We start from the raw sequence: 25,331 nt of genomic DNA, 5'->3' as shown, positions 1-25,331 counted from the left end.
CGGGACACTTCGGCGATGTCTGGCCCGGACCGTGAGATTGTTCCCGCGAGAGGGCGTCCGCCCGAGCCGGTCCACGGAAGTCCCGCCCCCCACTTCCGGCGGAGAAGGGGCGGGGCCAGCAGCAGCTTCCGTTCTGCAGTGTCGCGGCGGCGGCACGTGTGTCTCCCCGTCAAGATTTCTGGGTCATCCCTACCCCTGGAGAGTTTGTGGCGCCGGAACGCCTTTCAGCTTTAAGGATGAAGGCGGTAAGGGTCCTCAGAAGCCCGGCCCCCGCGGTTTAGGGGTCCCTTTGGCTGAGAGTCGCTGCCTGGTGTAGCTTTCCTGGCGGTTTTCGCTCTTGTTTAGGGGGCGGTGGCCTAGATTCGGGGCTCCCTCTTGGTGCAGGGCGTCGCCCGCAACCCGGCCCTTACACCTGCGTCTTCCTTCATTGCCCGTTGTGATCACGCTCGGCTTCGGTAGCCACGATGAGACGAGCACCGAGTCTTGCATCCCTAGGATGTCAGACATTGAAGGGTTCCTTCAAGACTGTGTTTCGAACCCCTTATTTTACAGATGAGAAGCAGGGTCCTGTTCTCAGTGGAGTTATAGTGTGAGTCATAGGATTCGAAACGAGTCCTTCCCCCCAAAGGGTAAGAAGATAGGAAAGCAAGTGCTTTGCTCCGGTTCTGGCAGAGAATTAGCCCTAGGGTTTGGATTTCTGAATAAGGGGTCACCAACAAGAGAGTTGGAACCCAAAGACCGGAATTCAGTATTGCCTTTCTTAGTTTAAGGGTCCTTGACATGTCGAATAATCCTTAAGCCATAGCTTCAGCAGTAATGTCAGGATAATGGCAATCATTGCTTAACTAGGCTGTTGGAGGTAGAACGTTGGAGAACAGTGTAAACAGTAAAGTAATATGTAAATGTCAGTTATTGTTAAAGATAGCCAGCATTTTGCTCTGAGTATGCTAATGTAGTTAAGATAGCCTTGAATAACCATTTGCAATTACACCATGGTTCTTAACCTTTTTTGGGGGGGTCTTAGATCCTTTTGAGCAGCTGTGGATTCTGGTCACAATAAGACCCATGGTTGAATAACTGAGGCTCAAGTGCCATTCTATAGGATAAATGCCTTAGTTTGGTTTTAGCTCTTAAATGCAAGATCTTGGCTGTGAGACATTAGATTTGTGGAATTGGTCTAATGAAATTTATAATCAATTCTCTTTAATCTGATTTTTAAAATAATAATAAATTATTGGTTATGCAGCATTCCTCCTGTTAATTGTTTTCCAGAGAAGAAATAAAAAACAGGTCCCAAGCTTTAGGAAGTTGCTAAAAACTAGTAAAGTCAAACTTGAAAACAAGCTAAAAAATAAGCAATTTAAACAACAAAGCAATCTCAAGAAGTACCGAAAAGAACAGAGGAAACTAAGGCAAGCTGTAAAAGATGCTGTGTCTAAGAAACCCATTCCACTGGAGGACCCGAAGAAAAAACGACCAGGTAATTGTGATAACATTCATGTGCTCTAATTTCTATTGACTTGTTCTAAAGTGCTTTTCTAAAATGTTCCAATAATTGCATTCTATTAATCACTCTTGGTCACACATCCTTCTTAAGAGTAGGTAAGGATAGTAGTCCTATATGCTTTCTAATTTTAGAGTCAGCAGAGGAAAACATTTCAATAGAGTACTCACTGTGAGAAAGAGCGAGGCTAGCCTCTGCCTGTGGAATGTCTAGAAAGCAGATCTGAGGATACAGTGCCTGGGATCACAAACTCAGAAGGGCCCTGTAAATAAACACTAGTGAATGCCAGGCAGCATGCCAGGCCACTTTCCCATCCACTGGCAGTTAGCTAAGGTAAGAACACTGCTTTTCTCCGGTGTGTTTTTCAGTGTTGCCGAAATTCATTTCGTATTCTGAACGCCTGGCTTTCTTTTCATTCGGAAACTTGGAGTAAAATTGAGCTGTAAATGTCGGAGTTATTTTTGTAAAGCTGTCCAAGAACTCCAAGTACTCAAAACAGGTAGGGAATATGACCATTTTTGGTCAGACCAGTTCTTCTACAATGTTACTGATACTTTCAGAGTAGTTATATTTGACTATACCGGAATATTCAGTCTTCCCGTGTGCTTCTCATTCTCTGAATCCTGACCTATTTAGTTTGATCTTTTGGCAACATATTATGATGATATGTAAAAGGTCATGGGCATGGAAGCCAGGAAACTCGGGCTTTTTCTCTTGATTTTGTTACTTAATAGCAATGTGACCCTAAATTAGCCAGGTATTTAATCTCCAGGTATTTAATCTGTAAAAACTTGTGATGGTTGAGTTAGATACTTCTAAATATCTCTTCCATCTAAACTTCTGTAGAATTTAAAAAGCATGATGTGGGCCCGGCCGGCGTTGCTCAGTGGTTGAGCATTGACCTATGAACCAGGAGGTCACAGTTCATTTCCCAGTCAGGGCATATGCCTGGGTTGCGGGCTTGATCCCCAGTGTGGGGTGTGCAGGAGGCAGCCGATCTATGATTCTCTCTCATAATTAATGTTTTTATCTCTCTCTCCCTCTCCCTTCCTCTCTGAAATCAATAATTAAATACATATATATATATATATATATATATTTTAAAAATAAAAAGCATGATGTGTTAATAATTGTATTTTGCCAAAAGAGGTGCAGTGGAAGTAACTGAATGAGATTGGAAGAACAAAAGGTTGTGGTCAGAGAGGGGGGTGAGGACTTGGATTAGGGACGTGACCTTTGGAGGGGGCAGCTGAAGTGAAATGGAAGTGAAAGTCATTGGCAATTAGATGAAGCTAAGGGGCTAAGTCACTGGTTCTCAAATGTGCTAGAAGACATTGTAGAAAGTGTGGAGACATTTGTTTTTTATTCTTAGAGTTACCTGGGAATGATCCTGGCATTTAGGTTTCAGGAGTCAAAGATGCTAGCATTTTCCTTAGCCCACGATACCCTTGTATATAACAAAGAATTGTCCTGCCCATCACATGACTGGTGCTCCCATTTAGAAATACTGGGCTAAGGTATTAGAAAAGCATACGTTTTTCCTGCTGTAGACACAAAAATGGAGAATTTCTTCATCTCTAATACATATTTCTGATTTTGTGTGTAACAGGTAAAAGGATTGAGAGGGAAGAGGAGGAAGAAGAGGAAGCCCTACCTTTAGATATGATGGATGAAGATGACTTACAGTTAATGAAGGATTTAGGACAAAGAGCATCTTTTCTAACAAGAGATCTTTCTTCTAGGTAATACTTCATTTAGATAATAATCATTCACATCCTTTCAGCATTAAAAACTTGGTTCTGAATTTTACTTAGGTGGTTAGTGCAGAACTTCAGCTTTGAACACAATGTTTACAAAGAGTAAACCCTATTTATTATTCAGATTATTTCCTAAATAAAGGACGTTCATGAATAAAACAAGCTGATTTTATTTAGTGTACATCTTTATTTCGTCTGAGTCTGAATAGTGAATGGGGAAGAATGCTAGTCTTTGTTTGAGGAATTGGCAGAGCATTCCCGAGTTCTTTATGGCCGTGATCTCAATCCTCCTTACTCTGTGAGGTGGGTATTGTTCCCATTTACAGAGAGGAAACTGATGCTTCCCCGCAACTCGTAGATCTGAAATTTAAACGTAGATCTTTTTAACTCCTAAGTCTATGCTATGCTCTGAAAGTTTTGGGGAACGCAGTATAGCATGATGTCCCTGTTAACTCTGTGGCATATTCTTCAGAAGGAATCTGCTGTAGCTTTCATCTTAATTTTGCATCTAAAGGGAAAACTAGATATAGCCATAGTTTGAGTCTTTGTGATAGACTATAAAATTAATTTATTCATTTACTATTTAAGTGCTTGGTTTAGGTGCTAATATTTATATACCTAGTGAAGGTTTGGCTAGTGGTTAATTTTTCTGTGTTTTAAAAATGGTAGCTCTCTAGGTTCCTTTTTAAAATATTGAAACTGAAAATTAAATTTTTTTCTACAGTGAACCTGTTCACGCCAAGAAACGAAGGCATGAGAACATTATAGATAAATATGAAAAAATACCACGATCTCTGCAAACTGCACCAGAGAAGGAATTGATTCACTTGCTTCCTATCAAAGATAAAAGTGGTATAATCCCACAGACGAGGGAAAAGCCAGGTAAGTCAGTTACAATTTTAGCTCCTTAAAAATATCACATTTCTTTCCATAAAAATTTAATTTAATTTTGACTTTTACCTATATCTACAAAATAGAAGTAGCTACAGTTAGTCATATAGCAAGCTGATGATTTTGGCCAGAAATACAGTTGATTATCTTAGGTGTCTATTGTACTGTAAGTATAACTGAAGCTATAAGGTTAAGGTGATTTTAGAGTATTTTAGCAAATTCTCTTGTTTCTTAAATTAGAGCATATTAGTCCTCCTTTATTAGCCTTTTTTTCTTATATGAATCTTTTTTCTTGTGAAATACAACACACAGAAAAATCCAGAAATCAAAGATGTGAAGTTACATGGTTTATCACAAAAAACACACCCATAAAGCTACCATCTGGGCAAGAAACGAATACTGCCAGCACTCAGAAACTTCCCTTGTGCTCCCCTCAATCACTAATTGCTCCCTCCTCACAAAAATAACTACTTTCCTGAGTTTTATTTTAATCACTTCTATGCTTTTCTTGATAGTTTCACCACTTAACTATATTATCACTTTTTTAATATACATATTTTCCATAGTTCTTGACACTAACCAAGATGAAGAGGATCAAGAAGAGATGGAACTTGAGGAAGGTAATGGGATACATCTTTATAGCTGCTAAATTGTTAATTGAGAATTCCATTTTTTGTATAATAGAAGTGAGACAATTTTAGGTAAAATCTGGAATGTGCATTTTGAAGTACTGATTATTTCAAGGTCATTGTGAACATTTTTTCACATTTTGAAAGTTTTATCTGGTGGAATTTGTTGCTTTTTATTATGCAAAAATTTATGCAATTAATATTTGTAATGTGTAGGCATGCATGAAGGGTCTTGTTAATTGAACTGTTTTGAATTCTTTTTAGTTGTAAGTGAAGGACCTGCCTATAAATAACTATTAACCATTTAGCTTTAAATTACAAAAATGGATTCTGTGGTATGAAATCATTTTGGTTTGATTACATGTGGGTTTCTAAAAGCTAGCATACTTCTATCTAAAGTTAAGGGAAAGAACATATTTTATTGTTTGAAACTATATTGCTTTGAAATTCATGACAGAACAAGCTGGTTAAATTTTACTTCTGTTCGCGAACCTCATTGATAGTGTAAATGACATTATAAGTCAACTATTTTACGGTTTTCGGTCATCCTTCATAGGCTTGTTGCCGATTATACTTGTGTGTTTATTAAATACTAGTTCCCTATGAATTTCTTAATGTGAACGTATTTTGTGTAGTTCAAGGACTGAACAGAGTTGAAAAAAAGACTCTTCTGCACTTTTTAAACAACTGAATCAGATGGTCCTTCCCCTTAATTAATATGAATTCTTGTGGGTTTATTAGCATGGTCATTAATAATATGAGCTCTCGAGTCAGACTGCCTGGATTCGAATCCCATTTCTGCTAGGTTTATGAGGATAGGCCAGTTACTTTTCTTTTGCCTCAGTTTCCTGACCTATAAAATGGGGCTCTTGATAGTACATGCCTTATGATTGTTGAGAGAATATGAAATAAGGTTCCTGGACACTTGTAAATAAAGGAATGTTTAAGAGGGAAAACCTAATCTGTTTCAGAGATTATTGAAGATCCTATTCGCGAGCTGACCATAGAAGAGCATTTAATTGAGAGAAAGAAGAAGCTACAGGAGAAGAAACTGCATATTGCAGCCCTGGCATCTGCCATATTATCAGACCCAGAAAATAATGTAAGCACTTTTAATTTCCTTAGGTTCTTCACATCAGATATGGTCTAAATGTCTAATATTTTAAGATTCTCTTGTTAACCTAAAGTACACACAAAAAGGAAAAGCATTAGCAAAACGTAGTAACTGAGTTAGAATGAGAGAGCAGACAGAACCTTAGCCTAATTCTACATCTGAGCTTCATTTCTTATGTAATCTCACTAAAGTTTCATAAATGCTCTGAGTCTCTAAATGAAGATATTGGATTTAATGTTGTAACTCATAGTGGTAAGTCTATACAAATTATACTAGGGAGGAGGAACCTACTTGCAAATTTGCTTGACTGACTGTAGAGTTTATAGTAAGAAACACGCACACAAAAGACAAGAGTAGTTTAGGAATACTTATAAGTATAAAATATTTAAGTGAAATGGATCAGAAAGTTATAATGAATTATCGTTGGCCATGAGTACAGTAGTGAAGGTGATGATAGTTATAACTTGTTAACTCAAGAAATCCAAGGTGTAGTCTTGGCTCTTGTAAGTATGGTGTGTTAGAATTTGGGTAAGTTTTTTTGCCAAGATTCATTTTCTTCATCTCTAAAAGGGGGATGGTATCCATATTAAAACATTGTTGTGATGATTGAATGATATGATAGACATGAAGTTATATAAAGTGATACTATTATTTTTGTTATATTGGTGTCCCCAGCATCCTCCTATGACAAATACTTGTTTATTGGACAATAAAGTAGGTTATTTACATTTATAGAAAAAAATTCCTGTGGGGATGCTTTGGAGCAGTAATGGTCCTTTTCTAACAAAGCCAGGAGAGCAGAACCAGGGAGGGGGATTTGGGATATTTCTGATCTGTATCATCTCATTTAATTATTGTCAAACCATGGAGACAGGAGCTATTGATCTCATATTACAGCTGAAAAATAGAGCTTTTAAAACCTCAAGTGATTTCTTTCAGATTTTAACAGCCACTGGATTGGCACCCAGGTCTTCTAACTCTGGAGCCTCATGCTCTTTTCATAAAAGTTAGGGCGAGCAAATGGAGGTGACATACTTGTCCTGCTCCCTGCTATGGCAAGCATTGTTAATCAGCCAGTGTTGCTTCTCAAGATACCACTCCAGCAGGCAATAGTATTTCATCAAAGCAATGGGCACATTAGTTGAAACCAATTTTTTACTTCTGCGTTGCATCATACAAATATCGTTACATGAGTAACTCTGAAGCGTAATTACCTGTGGATGCATTGTACTAATTCCTGATTAACTTGTATATGTGTGATTACACAACATATGATTGGTGTATATATAACAATATTTCAAAAAGTATTTTTAGTGAAATAAGACACACTTGCATTAAGAAAATCCAATTAAAAAGATTTCCTTAAAACAGGTAAATTAACAAATTTAAACTATTTTTTAAGTCTGTATTTTTTCTAACTACTTGTTTAACAAAAACATGGTTACTTTGTAACCTCAGTGACTTATCTGTCAGTAGTGGCAGTGTTGAGTTGTGTATGGCTTGACTAGACTCTTGGAGTCATTGTGTGAATTCTAGTTACTGGGCCAGATGTGGAACTGTTGCTTTTGCTTTTGCTTACGATTGTTCTGTTATTATTTCTCTAGCCTGATGAGTAATTTCTTTTTTTTTTATTTTTTTATTTTTTTATTTTTTATTGCTTAAAGTATTACAAAGGGTATTACATATGTATCCATTTTATCCCCCCGCCCTAGACAGTCCCCTAGCCTCCCCTATCACCCAGTGTCTTATGTCCATTGGTTATGCTTATATGCATGCATACAAGTCCTTTAGTTGATCTCTTACCCCCCTACCTCCTGAACCCCAACCCTCCCCGGCCTTCCCGCTGCAGTTTGACAATCTGTTTGAGGCAGCTCTGCCTCTGTATCTATTATTGTTCAAAAGTTTATAATGGTCTCTATTGTCCATGAATGAGTGAGATCATGTGGTATTTTTCCTTTATTGACTGGCTTATTTCACTTAGCATAATGCTCTCCAGTTCCATCCATGACGTTGCAAATGGTAAGAGTTCCTTCCTTTTTACAGCAGCATAGTATTCCATCGTGTAGATGTACCACAGTTTTCTAATCCATTCATCTACTGATGGGCACTTAGGCTGTTTCCAGATCTTAGCTATGGTGAATTGTGCTGCTATGAACATAGGGGTGCATATATCCTTTCTGATTGGTGTTTCTGGTTTCTTGGGATATATTCCTAGAAGTGGGATCACAGGGTCAAATGGGAGTTCCATTTTCAGTTTTTTAAGGAAACTCCATGAGTAATTTCTTTTAACAGGTTAAAAAACTGAAAGAATTACGTTCCATGCTGATGGAACAGGATCCTGATGTGGCTGTTACTGTTCGAAAGCTGGTGGTCATTTCTCTGATGGAGTTATTTAAAGACATTACTCCTTCATATAAAATTCGGCCCCTAACAGAAGCAGAAAAATCTACCAAGGTATGCTAACTATAATTACGGTACTATAGAAAATAAGCTGAAAAGTTTGGAGAGCTAGAGATGGGAGAAACAGGTTGGTTTTTTTTTTTTTGGTTTGTTTGTATTGTTTGGTTGGTTTTACATGACCTAGTATACTAGGCACTCAACATTTTGTGCTAATTTTTGGATTTCAATATTTTGATGTTAAAACGTGATTGATATTTTGGTCTTTTCAGATCCGCAAAGAAACCCAAAAATTAAGAGAATTTGAAGAAGGGCTTGTTAGCCAATATAAATTTTATTTGGAAAATCTGGAGCAAATGGTTAAAGGTATATTAAACATCTTGAAAGCATGTAACATACTTAGCTTTGGTCAGGAAGGTGAATTCTCTATCCTGTGCTGTGTGTTGGCTGTCAGTATAGTGTATGGTCAGGAGCAGAGTCTCGAGTCAGACTTTCTGGGTTCAAATCTTGGCTCATCACTTAACACCTATGTGATGTGCAAATCATTTTTTTAAAAAAATATATTTTATTGACTTTTCACAGCGAGGAAGGGAGAGGGATAGAGAGCTAGAAACATCGATGGGAGAGGAACACCGATCAGCTGCCTCCTGCACACCCCCCACTGGGAATATGCCCGCAACCAAGGCACATGCCCCTGACCGGAATCGAACCCGGGACCCTTCGGTCCGCAGGCCGACGCTCTATCCACTGAGCCAAACTGGTCAGGGCATGTGCAAATCATTTAATCTTTCTGTGCTTCCGCTTTTCTAGCTGTCAAGTGGGAATAATACTAGTCCTTAACTCACAGGATTGTTGTGTAAAAGCAAATGAATTAATAGATACAAAGTGCTTACAACTATGCCTAGACTGTATTAAGGATTGTATTTTGTCAGTTATTAGTATTGTTACAGTCCTTTACCTAGTAAGTAGTTGTATGTGTCTTAATTCATAAATGGTTGGAATTTATTGTGGGTTTTTTTTAAAAAATATGTTTTTATTGACTTCAAAGAGGGAGAGGGAGAGAAAGATGGAAACATCAATGATGAGAGAGAATCATTGATCGGCTGCCTCCTGCACGCTCCCTACTGGGGATCAAGCCCACAACCCCGGCCTGAGCACTGACTGGGTATCGAACTGTGACCTGGTTCATGGGTCGATGCTCAGCCATTGAACCACACCAGCTGGCTGATAGATGTATCTTTTAAAAAACATGGAAAGCCAAGACTCTGGTAATCGTGATTAGAGTCAGAGGGTGGATGGTGTAGAAACATTTTGATGATGACCTTTTCTTGTCTAAGGGTAGATACAACTCATATTTAAGAATTTGCGTCGTAGGTTGAGTTTTAATATTATCACATATTACTGTAAAAGAAAGGTAATGAGCTGAAGTTTTGACCAATGAGTAAAGTAAGTAATTAGAGTTATCTTTTTATTAGACTGGAAGCAAAGGAAGCTGAAGAAAAGTAATGTAGTTTCCTTAAAGGCATACAAAGGACTGGCAGAAGTGGCTGTGAAGAGCCTGTGTGAGCTGTTGGTGGCACTGCCTCATTTCAACTTTCACAACAACATCATCGTCCTGATTGTCCCTCTCATGAATGACCTGTCAAAATCGGTGGGCTGCTCTAAACGATTGTTGCTGTTGGGCTTAACAGAAAATTATAGACCATATGGCTTTTTTTCTCTCAAAAAATTTTTGGAGCTGAAATAGAATCACTTTACTAAACAGTGTTTCTTTAAGAAAACTATTTGATCCTTGGAAGTTTAGTGCAGTGGCTTTGAATAGGAGGCAGTTTTGCCCTCCAGGGAGTATTAGGCTCTGCCGACCCCCAGTTTTGATTGTCAGGACTGTGATGTTTGGGGTGTTAACTTCCTTGTCGTGGATAAAGGCCAGACATCTAAATATCTCACAATGCACAGGATAGCTCCCCACAACAAAGAATTCTCTGGCCCCAAATGTCAGGAGGGCTGAGGCTGAGAAGCGCCAGTTCAGTGTGACATTTTGTTTTTCAGATATCTGAAATGTGCTGCGAGGCAGTTAAGAAGCTTTTTAAGCAAGATAAATTAGGCCAAGCTTCCCTTGGCGTAATCAAAGTGATTTCTGGGTTTGTGAAGGGCAGAAATTACGACGTTAGGCCAGAGGTAAGTTTTTCGCATTTTACTTTACACGGTTTGTTTTAAATTACGAAGTTAATTTTCAGTTGCCATGAGGTATTTATGTTTCTAAATTACAAAGTTAATTTTCAGTTGCTATGAGGTATTTATTTATAGAAGTGTGTAAAGTAGAAAGGGAAAATACTTAATTCCCCAAATGAAATCTCGTCATATAGTTTTGATTGCTTAGCTCACAATTTCTACTGTTCTAGTTCCTAATTTCAGCCTTGCTTTGCCATCGGATCCCTTTCATTAAAGCTGATAATTTTAGTTGAACTGCGAAAATTATAAATATTGTACTTAAGTAGAGAACATATTTGGTGTCTTTATTCAGAATTGTAGAGTGATCAGATCATAAGGCTTGAACATGAAACTTGGTCACAGGGAAACACTTTCATTTTAGTGATGTTAGAATAATAAACTGCATTCTTTAATTTGGGTTTTTAAAGTGTACAATGTGATGATTTAATATACGTATACATTGTGAAATGATTACCACATTCAAGTTAATTAAGACATTCATCACCTCTCATGGTTACCTTTTTTCCTGTTTGGTGAAAATACTGAAGATCTACTGTCTTAGCAAATTTCAAGTATATGACACAGTATTATTAACTGTAGTCACCATGCTGTACTTTAGATCTCCAGAACTTACATATCCTCTAACTGAAAGTTTGTATCATGTGATCAACATTTTTCCATTTGGTAAATGGGAAATTAAAGCTGGTTTAGAAATACCTAATTTATGCCCTAACCAGTTTGGCTCAGTGGATAGAGTGTCAGTCAGCCTGTGGACTAAAGGGTCCCAGGTTTGATTCCAATCAAGGGCACAATGCCCCGGTTGTGGGCTCGTTCCCCAGTAGGGGGCGGGCAGGAGGCAGCCAATCAATGATTCTCATCATTGATATTTCTATCTCTCCCTCCCTCACCCTTCCTCTCTGAAGTCAATAAAATATATATATATATATTTAGAAAAATAAAATAAAAAGTAATACCTAATTTATATCCCCTCCTCCAATATTGGTTCAAACCTTTTTCTGGCCTGTCTACTCTTTGAATCCTGTCTGCCAATACCAAGGAATGTGCTCTCTCTTCGTTGTCATCAAACTGCAGAATAATATCACTTGTACTTAGCCAAATAGTAGTTGTGCTTTCATAGACACAAGTTGTCAAATATATTCAGCAAAAAGATAACATGTTTATGTGAAATGTGATAAAAGATAGTTCAAAGGTGTTTTTTTCTCTTTCTTTGCACGAAGGGAGAAAATAACATTGTTAAGTGCATATTTTTCTGTATAAAGTTTTTGAAGGCAATATAAATTTAATACTTACATTTGTGTCTTCTTCAATATTAGATGCTAAAAACATTCTTGTGCCTAAGAATCAAGGAAGTAGAAGTGAAAAAAGATACAGAGGACATTAATAAACCAAAAAAGTTCATGACTTTTAAGGAAAAGAGAAAAAATCTATCAAGAATGCAGAGAAAGGTTTGATTTATTTCTTTTTTTTGTTTTGATTTTAGATTAAAATTATAAGAAGTAAAATCATAATTATAACTATTTAAAGAATTTAATTTTCCCAGTTATTACAAAGAAATACTTTATTAAATCCATTTAAACTGATAATTTACTGGAAGAGCAATAGATAAAAAGATTTTCTTGCCATGCTGGCGTTTACCTTCATCTGAGATTCCTTGTGACACACCAGGGTCTTTCCTTAACAGACAGGATGTCTTCTGGGGAAGTTAGCAACAGAGTGGGTTTTTGTTCATTGAATCATGTTTCTTTATTGTATTTGAAACCTTTGTTTATTTACTATTAGACCCTGGACACATTTTTTTGTTTTTAATGTTGAGAAATGGAGCTAATTAATAGTACCTGTCTTGCCGAGTCTTTGTGCAGTTGAAATAAGATAATGTATGTAAAGCACCAGGCAGCATGCAGAGCCCGGCATGCTTTATAAACATTAGTTACCACTACCACTATCTATTGTTATCATTTCTCCAACATTTCTAAACAGTTTATTAGGGTTATCAAATTGCTTATAAAAACAAAATAAAAAGTAATTTCCAGGATATCCATTTTTGCATGTGTCTACAAATTTTGAAAACATGACAGAAATATCAAATTAGACTTAATCACTAAACAAATGAAGGTAAATGTTTTCATTATTTATACCATATTATCCTAACGGAAGTTGGATACATAATTATGGTGGGGAAACAAAGATCCAGCTCTTTATCAGCCTCACATGAGGGAAGGAAACTGTTTCTCAGGCAGTCCTCTATGGCTCAGGCAGCTTAGCAACCATTGTTCGCTGCTCTTATAGCGGAAGGAAGTGGAAACAAATAGATATTTTGTTGAATTTCTATATAGTATCTGGCTTTACGCATTGTAGATAAAGGAGTTTGGGAAATTGTGGTGATGACTTGCTTCTGTGTTGTAGATGATTTAACAATCAGAATTATTTCTTGGCTCAGCATATTCTTCCTTTTTTGAAAAAAATTAAATTATAGAAAACTACAGAGAATAATATAGCACATCCCATGTATTCCCCTTTCTGAATGAGCAAATATGAAGACTTGAGTTTTTTTCTTGAAAAGAAACCATTGTGTTAGAGTTAGAATCCCCTGTGGTCTCCCTATTTCTTTCTAGTGCCTTCCTCCCAGGAGGCCACCACTGTCATAAGTTTGGTTGGTGTATGCTTCTTATCCATGCTTTTCTGCTTTTGGCTATATTTGCATTCATAGAGAATCTGTGGTATTATTGTATGTTTCACAGTACTTCCGTATTTTATCTCTCTGAAGGTTGCTGTTTTCACTCAATGGGATAATATATACTCTTTATTTTTCAATCTATTTTCAGTGGAAAAAAGCAGAAGAGAAACTAGAGCGAGAGCTTCGGGAGGCGGAAGCTTCAGAGAGTACTGAGAAAAAACTGAAACTGGTAGGCAGTTCCCCTATACCAGCGACTTTCAGCTGGTGTCTGCAAGAAATTTTAAACATGCAATACCTGACTATTTAGTCAGGGGCACTGACCTGTTTTCCCTTTCAGTGGTTCTCAACCTTCTGGCCCTTTAAATACAGTTCCTCATGTTGTGACCCAACCATAAAATTATTTTCGTTGCTACTTCATAACTGTAATGTTGCTACTGTTATGAATTGTAATGTAAATATCTGATATGCAGGATGGACATAGGCGACCCCTGTGAAAGGGTCGTTCGACCGCCAAAGGGGTCGTGACCCACAGGTTGAGAACCGCTGCCTTACACTGTAAAAAAAGACAACAGCCTGCAAAACAGTACCTATCCAGTGTGAATGAATGAAAATTATACGTGTTTTTTTTGTTGTTGTTGTTAGAGTGGCAAAAGATATATTTTTTTGGTGTACTGCAGAATTCTAGTAATTAGTTTATATGTGCCATGAGATGAAAAAAGGTTGAAAATCGCTGTCCAGTGCTTTTTAAAATGTTTTGTTAAACTACTTTAGGGACTTATTATTTCAACTTATGGTTATATAATTTTGGTTTATTTCATGAGACTTAGATATGAGATGTACAAGAAATTATCATGTGATCAGTGCTGGTTTTATGAAATCACAGGATGTGTACCTTCGTTCTGTTAAAGCTTCACTTTGTGAAAGCTAAGATTGCGTTGTTGGGAGAGGGTAGGGTAAAAGGTTGAGCTGTGATGAGAGCTACAGTAATTCCGGAGAAAGCGCGCTGGGTCGTACTGACGATGTCTGTTCCTTTGGCAGCACACGGAGACGTTGAATACTGTGTTTGTAACGTACTTCAGAATCCTGAAGAAGGCACAGAGGTCCCCTCTCCTGCCGGCGGTTCTAGAAGGCCTTGCCAAGTAAGGGCTGTGTGGGTCGAAACCTTTCCGGTTGTTTCTAAGTAAACAAGAGCGAAGTAACCCCCCTGAGATTTGGTCAGGGTTTCCTAGTGGTGGTTCGTGTCCTTCTCAGTTCTCTTTTTCTTGGTCACCAGCCTTTCCTTGCTTTATTTTTATTTGGCTGCTCTGGAAGGATTCGCATTTACTTGGGTTATATAATTGTTAGACCAAAGGGTATGTTCATTTTACATTTTGATAAATATTACCAAACTGCAGCCCGGAAAGATTGTACCAATAGATGGGAATGTGTGACCTCTAGGTCCTTTCCTGCTCTAAGGTTTACATGGTGTCAAAGGCTCTTGCATTAATACTGAAGAGACATCCTTGAACTCATTCAGGGCCTAATCTTTTGTAATGCGTAGAGTCCTCTGACGTTTAGTAGCTCCCATGATTCTTTCTCTTTAACTCTAGTGGGTGATCTCAGTTATTTCTAGGAATAGAGGCCCCGGCCAGTCCTGTGACTTAACCTAGGATCATAAAGGTAACACATTGCAGAGCCTGAACTAGACACCAGCTCCAGCTTCTCTGCCTTTAGGCTTTCATGGGGTCCACATTCTGATACACAGCAGAGTCTCTCCTCCTTCCCTCTTCCCACCACCCGTGTTCCTGGAAGCTGATGCTGTTTGTGCTCTTAGGGCGTAGAACAGTGCTGGGCGCCCGGTAACTTTCTTCGGGGAAGTTGTTTGCTCTTAGCAACTTCTTCCCCAGGGCGGAAGTATTTTTGAAATACTGTATTAGTTTGTTTAGTGCCTCATATGTTCCTGCTGAGTATAGTGTCCAACTATAGATTGTCAAAAGATCAGTGTGAATGAATGAGAAGTAACAGTCTTCTCCATCATCTCTATCAGCTAACATTTGGAATAAGGAATATTAAAATTTCAAATTTAAAGTCAAGTTTAATTTGTGGCTGCTTTATTTCTGTTCTTAGGTTTCCTTTTAACTATGTTTTGTTTGATTTTTAGGTTTGCTCACCTTATAAATGTGGAGTTTTTTGATGATTTATTAGTAGTTCTACATAGTCTCATTGAGTCTGGTGTAAGTATCTCTATTAATGAATTACTTTTTAAGATATAAATGGTATTATTCTTCTTAATATCTTTTTTTTTCTTTTTTTTTAAGGACCTAAGCTATCAAGAAAGTCTTCATTGTGTCCAGACCGCTTTTCATATTCTTTCTGGGCAAGGTCAGATATCTTCATAATCAAGTTTTGTTTGCTTTAGCTTTGGAGGCTGTAACATTTCTAATTGTTGTTTGTTGTCATTTCAAAAGGTGATGTTCTGAATATTGATCCAATGAAGTTCTATACACATCTCTACAAAACACTGTTCAAGTTACATGCAGGTACGTATGTATAGATAATGTGTCTTTAATAAATAGCTCCTTTAAGAATATGTTGTGACCAGAGTGATAGCCAGTGAACAATGAGAAATAGGAACTGGTGTATGAAGTGCTGGCCCGCCAGGGCCACACGTGTATGTAACCTCATGTAAGACGGGGAGAGCGAGAACCGGGGAGAATTGACTGGAGATGCAGCACAGCCCTATGTCATGGCGTGATGTGGGCCCTGTGACAGTTGAGCTTGGGTCTCTGGGGTAGGTGAACTTGGATCATGGAAAAGTAATGAAGGGTCTGTCTTGCTGTTTCAGGTGCTACCAATGAAGGGGTTGCGATTGTGCTCCAATGCCTCGATGTCATGCTCACCAAGCGCAGAAAGCAGGTTTCTCAGCAGCGAGCCCTGGCCTTCATCAAGCGCCTCTGCACCCTTGGTCTTCATGTCCTTCCCAATTCAAGCATTGGCATTTTAGCAACTAACAGGATATTAATGCATGTGAGTGGCGATACACTGAAGAGAGCTAAGTTCTGGCAGTGCCACGATGGTGTTTTGTTTGGTGTATGTGTATGTCCATCCATTCCACTCCCCCGTTACATTATTATTTAGTTAGAAGTAATTCGCACCTTCCCGGGCACTGTGGCTCAGTGGTTGAGTGTTGACCCATGCACCAGGAGGTCACCAGTTCGATTCTGAGTCAGGGCACGTGCCCAGCTTGCAGGCTTGATCCCCAGCAGGTGCCATACAGGAGGCAGCAGATCAATGTTTATTTCTCTCTCATTGATATTTCTGTCTCTCTCACTTCCTTCTTCTCTCTCTAAAATCAATAAAAACATTAAAAAAAGTAATTCACACCAGTAACAAAATCATATGATAAAGGAAGTCCGTTAAGTTACAAAAGGAAAGCATTCGGCCCCTTTTGACACTCTCCAGAGGTTACAAGTTTTACCATTTGGTGGGTATCCCAGCTGACTTTTTTTTTTTTTAAATGGGAGGTTTTTTGTTTTTTTTAATATATTTTATTGATTTTTTTACAGAGAGGAAGGGAGAGGGATAGAGAGCTAGAAACATCAATGAGAGAGAAACATTGATCAGCTGCCTCCTGCACACCCTCTACTGTGGATGTGCCCACAACCAAGGTACATGCCCTTGACCGGAATTGAACCTGGGACCTTTCAGTCCACAGGCCGACGCTCTATCCACTGAGCCAAACCGGTCAGGGCTCAGCTGACTTTTTAAAAAATTCATGTATAAACACACCAAACACACACAAACAACAGAGCTTTTTTTTTTTTAACACTTAATGGTGATGAACACATTTTTGTATCAGTACAAATATAACTACCTTGTCTCTTTAATGAGTAAATGAGGTTGTTTGTTTAACACCTATAGTTCTTACTATGTGACTGCCACTGTGAAAATGTGTTACAAAACTCAACTTGCTTAATTTTCATGAGAACTTTGTGAAGTAGCTACTATTATTGTTCCCATTTTATACATGGGGAAAAGTGAGGTCCAGAGGAGGAGTGACTTGCCTAAAGTGATGCTGCTACTAAGAAGTGGCAGAGGTGGGCCCTAACTGGTTTGGCTCAGTGGATAGAGCATTGGCCTGCGGACTGAAAGGTTCCATGCCTCCTGCCAAGGGCATGTACCTTGCTTGCGGGCACATCACCAGTGGGAGTTGTGCAGGAGGCAGCTGGTCGATGCTTCTCTCTTATCAATGTTTCTAACTCTCTATTCCTCTGCCTTCCTCTCTGTAAAAAAATCAATAAAATATATTTTAAAAAAAAGTGGCAGAGGTGGGATTCAAATTCAGACAGTCTGGCTTTTATATTTTGTATTTTTCTTTTCATGGGCATACAGATTGTTTTTGCTATTAACAAATAATGCTATAGTGAATAGCATTATGTGCATCTAATGTAATTATTTCTTTAGGAAAGATTCCTAAAAGTGGGATTGCTGGGTGAAAAGAATATTCTATTTTCTCTTGCAAGATAAAATAAATTCTTTTCAGAGCAAGCCAAGAAAATAATCTTTTGCATTTTTTGTTCTTTTATGGTATAAGCTTAAATTTACAAAATTAAAACTGGGTATGAAGTTCATGGGCTTATAGCTCTTCTATAGCCATAAAACCAAATGAAATTTAACTATAAATAAACGTGCAGAATCCAGTAACTGTCTTTAAACTAATAACATTAATTTAATTAATCCTTGTTATGTGACATTTTTGCAGACTTTCCCCAAAACAGACCTGTTGCTTGACAATGAGTCTCAGGGAAGCGGGGTTTTCCTTCCTGAGCTGGACGAGCCCGAGTACTGCAATGCCCAGAACACCGCTCTGTGGGAGCTGCACGCGCTGCGGGTAAGCCTGCCCCTCCCTCTCACTGTGCGAGCAGTTGTGTGCAGCTTTTCCCAGTAGTTGTTGTTGCCAGAGTACTTAGTTTATTTTGTTCTGGGTCCGCCTTTCCTAGAATTTGTGTTTTGATAGCCTACATTTCACTTTGCTTTTCCTACTCTAAGATGTTGAAATACATTTTTTAAGGAAGCTGAAAACGACAGTTTTGTGGGGTAGAATTTGTTGGAATCTTTCCTGTCCCAGACACATTTGTATTGGCTCCCATCCAAGGAGACATTACAGGCCCACCCGCCAGTGTCGATAGGGTTTCACCTACGCTGTGGTCCTACGGTGTGGCCGGCGTTACAGTGAGACTCAGGAAATACGGTTCAGGAAGCCTGTTGTAAACGAACTTTTTCCCTGTGAGAGAGAAGTTGCTTTTTGATTTTCCTTTTCCTACTGTAAAAGTGAGACACTGCTACGTCACTGGCGACTTGCTCATCAGATTTGTGTTGTAATCCTGTGAACAAAGGCAGTGTTTTTCCTGTAGTTATGTTCACATATATGAACCACATATATACATCTATATACATCTATAGTTTTTTTAAATTAGTGCTTATTAAATAAAATCTTCACTGTAGCTAGTGTTTTATAAAACACTGACCTGTACAAATGTTGTCCTGTTTCCCCTTTAGCGGCATTTCCATCCCATAGTGCGGAGATTGGCAGCTCACCTGATCGCGGGAGCCCCTTTGGAAGGCTCTGAAGCACTCACACCAGAGTTGAGCCGAAGGTAGTAGCTAGCATCGCCTTATTATTAAACCATACATTTCAGTTGGTAGCTCTGCACTGGGAGAAGTCTATTTTATAACGTAATAGAGTTAACATGTAAAGTGCTAGCTGGTTATCTGGATTAGGTCTCACTTATATTCCTGAATTGTTCTAGAGAGAAAACATGCTGACTCTGATTTTATTTGTTTGTTTCAGGTAATCACAACATTTTTTTTTTTTACACATACAGATAAGTAGATAGAATAGTGAATCCTCATATGCCCATGACTCCAGTTCAACAGTTAGTAAGACAGTGCTGCATTCGCTTATGTGACGATCCATCAGTCCAATACAGTGCGATTCCTTTTCTTTTGAATGGTCCTGGGAGGGTCAAGGAGGGAGAACTAAGGCAAGTGCTTTGGAAACACTTCGCCCAGGAGGCAGCAGTTTCTATTCTTGGCCTTCTGACCTGCAAGAAGCTCGGATCTCGGCCCGGCATTCACCTCCCACTCTGGGAGGTTTGGCCAGATGGGGCTATGTTGTTTTTACATGGCAGTAATTAGCTGCTTGCCCCTCTAAATGAGGCTAAACTCTGCAGTTTTCCATAAATCCTTTTACTTCTGGGTAGGATAGAGATAACTTTTGGCCATAAAAATGGCCATTTACTTTCTTCCTTCATTCTTTCTGTCTTCCAGCCTTGTTTTCAAAAGGGAGAAAACAGTTCTTTATTACCTTTTTTTCCCCCATGGCAAGTTTTGGTCAGAGCTCTTGAACATTGGCCTCATTTATGCCAGAAGTTTCCTTTTCTGGAGGAAGATGAGCAACTGGTTCATCCCAAAGGCTTGAGAAAGGAGACTCCTGCTGTTTTTTCCCCAGATGTGGAGCTTGGGGTGTGACCCTAATCACCTCATCGCGTGAACCAACCCCAAATCATTAAGGACTCATTTACATGCCATGGTTATAGACATTTATTCTCTCTGGAGAGTGGTCCTCCTGGCTTTTAATCCAGGCCAACAACTGAAGGGTTGAGCTGTTTGGAATCCATGGAGGATGGCTCCGTGCTTTCTCTTCTGGTTCCTGTGACGGAGTGAAACTCCTTGCATATTGTTTACATAACTGTGGTTGAGCTGGGATTTGGTCACATTGAGTTTGAGCTCTTCTTTCAGCCTTCTCTGTTCAGGCCCGTGTTTCTAAATGTATACCGGACCCCTGGGAGGTGGAGTTGGTTGGATAATGTTGTCAACACCTGGGAATTTAGGATTTATTTTGTGTGTGTTGATTTGTTGGTTTCAAAAGCAGGCTCATGTTGTATCTTAATGGATGGATTTAGAATAGTGAGTCATTCTCTGGATACGATTCACTATTTTCAAGGTACGCAGTGTGGTGGTGTCTCTGTGACTGTGGGTTTCTGTTTGTGACTGTAGATCTGCTATAGAACTCTTTGAGGCTTACAGCATGGCAGCAATGACATTCAATCCTCCTGTGGAAACTTCAAGCTCCAAAAGGAAGGTACGTGGTACTTTTCATTATTTTTTTAGAAGATGAAATCAAAACTAAACTAATATATCTCTTAATAACTGATTCCAATTTGCCTAAGTGTTTATAGGTAGATTTTTTTGTTTGTTTTCATGCGTAGTTGGTGATGGTAGGAAGGATCTCTGAGGTTGGAATTCTATAGGGACAGTCATGGGACTGTCTCATTCATTCAGTGTAGGGTATGTCCACGCCTGGAATAGCCCCGTCATTATTACGGTTCACATGTGGTTGGTTTGGTGTTAGCTGTTGCCATTTTTAGCTCTGCTCACAGCTTGGCTTTTGTTGTTGGCATAAGAACTTTTAACTCATACTTTGAATATTTCTTCAGGATAAAGTTTTACAAGGGGATTCATTTTTGAATGAAGATTTAAATCAGCTAACCAAAAGACTTTGCAATGAAGCCAATACTCAGTTGCCTCTGGATTTCACCAAATATCTGAAGACATCGCTACGGTAGCAGAAGGATAAAAAGCCAGTGGACTTGGCTGTGCACTTGTGTATTTGTGCAGACGCACATTAAGATAATGGTTCTCTTTTTGTACAGGGAAACTTCCCAGGGAAATTCACCAAGGAGGAAGAGTTACCCTTTGTGTGGTCCAGGATTCTGCCCTAATTTCGAAACATCTTTTCATTGAGAAAGGAGAATCCAACGCCTTTTCCTCCCTTAATGTTTGGAAACTTCTTTCTTAATGATGTTGCCTTTTTGAAATTTGATATACATATTAAGTTAGTTTTTTAAAAAATCTTTGGACTGAATTTATTGGGATGCAGTTGCTAGATTAAAAGGAGGGCAGAGAGCACAGAATAAACAAGACGGTGAGATTGTTTTTTACAGTTCAGCTAGCTACTCTTTATAACTAAATAAATCTATTACTATTACACCACCATAGTTGGAAGTGAGAAAAAATTCTAAATTTGAGTATGTTTCTATGAAAATTTTTGAGAAAAGAAAAAATAGCTTGAAATTGGACACCAGGTTCATTGGCTCTTGCTGGATGGTAGGTACACTTCAAGAAGGAACCTCACCTGACCTTTGAAAAAAGGACGAGTGCATATTCTGGCTACTTTCAAAGAAAGTTGTAATGTGATTCTGGTCTTCAGAGTTCTTTGCATTTTCTGGCATGCTCTGGAGGGTGGTAGGGGAAGAACTGCCCCACATCTTACCGTTCTGTTTTAAGGATTAAGGGTACCCAGGGAAGGGCTTTTTTGTTCTTTTGTCCCTGTATAGGTAAAATGCCTTATTCTTATAATTATAAAGCAGTATAATACAGCTGTTACCATATTCTAAGATGGCCTATGAAATAAAGTGTTTAATGACCAGGTTATAAAAATTTCTCCTATGAAAAATTGAATAAAACAGCTGCTTTTTCTGCTTCCTAGTCTTGTAATATGAGAATTAAAAAAAAAATCACAGCAGTCCAAGTGAGTAGATCAGTTATTGCTTCAGAGCTATAGAAGCCAATGATTTTGGTCTAGTGCTTAATGCTCTTTTTTTTGTCATGAAGTAATGAAAATTGAAAGTTGCATTATCATTCCTGCAGTGGGAATACTAGCTTTAACAGTGCATATAATCTCTTAGCATGTTCTTGTATGTGGTTTTAAAAAGCTTTTCTAAGATCAGATTTTTTAAGCTTGATTAATGATGAGAAATGTATGATTCAACATATAAATATTTGCTTTTAACCCACCTTTTAGACATAGCACAAAGTTCAGGAATATTAGGAATAGCTGGATGACCAAAGCATCTTTCCATATCAGAGCACAAGTCACCAATACAGGCCACAAATCACTTATTTCCCAAATATAGACACAAACATTTATATTTCACTTTGGCAGTAGAAACTAGGTGAAAAGTAAATTTTAAAATAGAAATTCAACTATTTCACACTTGTATTATGTTTTTAAGCCTTTTGTTACATATTTAGAGACTCACAGGACCATAAAGTTATATATATAGGTTGTGAATATCCTATATGAATTTGAGGATGAAAAATATTTGTGCATTTACTTACATAGCCTTGTATTGAGTTTCATTTTCAGAACTGAATAATGGCAGTCATTAATAATAACATAGGCACACATAAACAGACACACCTTAAGGCTATACTAAACTACAGCCTTATTCTTTTTTTTTTAAACTAGACACATTGTGCACCTACTATGTGCTTAGCACTGCTAGGCACATAAAGGTGAAGTGGGGTAATGGAGTCAGACAGCCTCAGTCTCCCATGACCTTGCAACAGTTAAGTCATCCACATGCACAAAATTCGACATTACCCAGTTCAGTGTCAGAGAGAGTTGTTTCAAAGTTGGGAGACCTGTGTCATCTGACATAGGGGGTTCAGAGGCCTGCTTGATGGCAGGCTTGAGCACAGTATATTCTGGATCTAAGAGACCTATATGAATAGTTGGATAATCAGGGAGATTCAGCAAGTATTTCAGAAATATTCACTTCAGGTATTCCTCTGTCAGAATTCCTAGCCATCAATCCAGAGTTGCTTTTAAGAAGTTGATGCATGGAGGTGGCAGAGAACACACGAACTGTTAGTGAGCCACTGTATCGGGGGAAATGTTGACCCAAGTGTGGACTTTGTGTAAGAGGCGATCTCCAGTTTCTGATGACCTTTGAAGTGCCCGGCATTCACCTCTTCTCGCCTCACTGCTGCTGTGACAGAAGCAGCTGAAAGGAGTCGGAGGCAGCCACTGGAGAGTGAGCACTTTCCCTACAGGCTGCCTCTCTGCCACGTACAAGGTCAGTCACCAGCCAGGAAAACTGCTCTTACATTTGCCTGGGAACAGAGCTGTGCAGCTTTGTCTTAGATTTAACTCAAGTTTACCAGACCAGTATGCAAGCTCCGACTACTTTTCAGAATTGAGCAAGGAGAGGTCAACAGAAATGTTGGAGGGAGGATGTACATATATTACAGTAGGGGAGGTGCACTTTCATGAATGAGCCCCCAGTGTCTTCAGAGGCTTCTATGAAGGCAAAATCTGATGAAAAACAAGGTACCTGTAACTCACCTTTGTGAAGTCTAGACCCCATATTTACCCCCACCTGGAGAATCTTTGTAAGTAACTGATACTTACTAAGGATGATATGAAAAGAGGTATTCCCTCAAGAGGACTCTTCCTGCCCCAAGTGTCACTTCCTACAGGATTTATGCAAATTTACCCTCAATTCCTTACCACCCTTGCATCATTTTAGTTTTTGCAAAGCAACCAATTCCCGATGGTGACAGAGGAAGTTATTTCTCCCAGCATCATAGATCATGGTGGATTTCTACTCGAATCCTTTCTTGCCAGCTATAGATTTGCTTTAAAGTTGGTGCGACCTAACAGAGTGACTGTATTCATTCTCCTTTCGTTTTTAGCGAAGCAACTTCAAATATTTCTCCCTCAAATAAACCCCGCTTGCATATTTGGATTCTTTTCCATATCAGCTTTACTGATACAAGTTTGTACTGAAATTTTTAGTAGTCTGGAAAGTATGAAGTGGTAATGGGTATAGTCTGTGTGGCCATTGTAGATGCATTCTACATAATAGGATAGTTTCACTTGGTATACTAATATAGCAGTATAATTCAGATAAGCCATCAATAAAAATTTCATGTTTTTGGCAAACACCAGGTAGGTGCTGGTTAGTTTTAATAGAGGAGACCTTTTACATTTTTTTTAAAAAGATGTTTTTATTGATTTTTAGAAGAAGGAAGAGGTAGAGAAACATCCATATGAAAGAGAAACAATCTGCCTCCTGCACGCCCCCTAGTGGGGATTGAGCCCACAACCTGGAATTAAACCAGTGACCTCTCGGTGCACAGGATGACATTCAACCAAAGGAGCCACACCAGCCAGGCGACCTTTTACATTTTTGAACAATATGCCTTCCTAAAATCCCAAAGACTCAATACAATAGAGTATGTGCTTTTACCTCAAAATGGAATGAACACCAAGTTGAACTGCGGCACAGGCCATAAGCCGGTTCACTCACTGGCTGAAACCCATGCTCAGTGTCATGGTGTGTCGGATTTTGTGCTGCAGCCAAATCAACTACGTTAAAGGTTGTGGGCTGGGGTGGGGTGGAGATAGAGAGTCAAGGCCAAATAGGAAACCTAGGGAGACTAGTTTGCTTCTCATTTTATTACTCTGCTGTTTTACTCAACTCTAGCCCGTGAGGCCAGTAACTCAGTTTTCAATGCATGGTAAGCCAAACCAGAGGGAAAAAAATGCCTATTAATTTATAGAAGCTTGATAAAGTATTTCTGGAATATTTTAAAAAATGGACAGCGTTGTGCATTTGTCATAGACTGATTATGTGATTTAAAAAGAAACCTGTAGCTCTGCGCAAAAGACATCAAATTGCAACAGCCTGAATTCTGCTGACCAGCAGACGAGGTTCTGCTGGTGTGAAGGCTGAGTCAGAACAGCCAATAACATGAAAGCTGTGCAGTATATTTTGAACACTTCTGTTTCTAGAATATGTGAAGGATTTGAGGTTGTTTAATTCTGTTTCATAACTGGTTAAAAAAAATTCTCAAAGCAAAGTTTAGGGTTTTTAGTGTGTTTTATAATTTGAAGAAAAATGTCAAATTTTAGTATCAATAGAAAGATAAAATTTGGATTTTACTTTAGAGGAACACACATTTCATTTTAAAAGTTGTAATTTGCTCCACACCAAGAATAAGCAACCTTTACATTTACATGATAGTTTTATACAGCAAGGTTTTAAAAATAATTTACATTAAGAGACAAGTATGACTTGGGTCAATAGATCTTCAGTTAATCAGAAAGGAAAATGAAGCCTTTAAAACATGAAATTCTGGACTACTTCAGGTATTCAGAGCATACATTTTCTCATTAGGAGGTTTGTCTTCAAATAGTGAGATAGATTCACTAATATTTCTAATCCATAAGCAATATCAAGAAAGCTATGTATAATAAATATGTAAGTACAGTGTCAGTACAAACCTTACAAAATAAATAAAT

The 25,331-nt window shown here is 38.5% G+C and overlaps 1 protein-coding gene across 2 annotated transcripts; it reads left to right on the top strand.

Annotated features, from left to right (window-relative positions):
• Positions 1-89: 89 nt before the first annotated feature.
• NOC3L (NOC3 like DNA replication regulator) lies at positions 90-21,722 on the top strand. Of its 2 annotated transcripts, XM_059660838.1 has the most exons (21): positions 90-245; positions 1,273-1,480; positions 3,114-3,246; positions 3,986-4,143; positions 4,719-4,772; positions 5,753-5,883; positions 8,188-8,349; positions 8,565-8,658; positions 9,768-9,943; positions 10,342-10,470; positions 11,838-11,969; positions 13,347-13,427; positions 14,237-14,337; positions 15,339-15,411; positions 15,496-15,559; positions 15,646-15,717; positions 16,023-16,204; positions 17,940-18,068; positions 18,737-18,834; positions 20,237-20,321; positions 20,677-21,722. In XM_059660838.1, exons 1-21 carry the CDS (start codon positions 237-239, stop codon positions 20,803-20,805), a joined length of 2,400 nt encoding a protein of 799 aa, XP_059516821.1. In that variant the 5' UTR covers positions 90-236; the 3' UTR covers positions 20,806-21,722. The 2 variants fall into 2 exon arrangements, with proteins under 2 accessions (XP_059516821.1, XP_059516822.1); XM_059660839.1 differs by lacking the exons at positions 90-245; positions 1,273-1,480 and adding an exon at positions 1,893-2,003.
• Positions 21,723-25,331: the final 3,609 nt, after the last annotated feature.

The sequence above is a fragment of the Myotis daubentonii genome, chromosome 13 (assembly GCF_963259705.1).
Source record: "Myotis daubentonii chromosome 13, mMyoDau2.1, whole genome shotgun sequence".
NCBI classification, from domain to species: domain Eukaryota; kingdom Metazoa; phylum Chordata; class Mammalia; order Chiroptera; family Vespertilionidae; genus Myotis; species Myotis daubentonii.
Note: the sequence above shows the minus strand (reverse complement) of the source record. Positions and strands in the feature narration are given on the sequence as shown.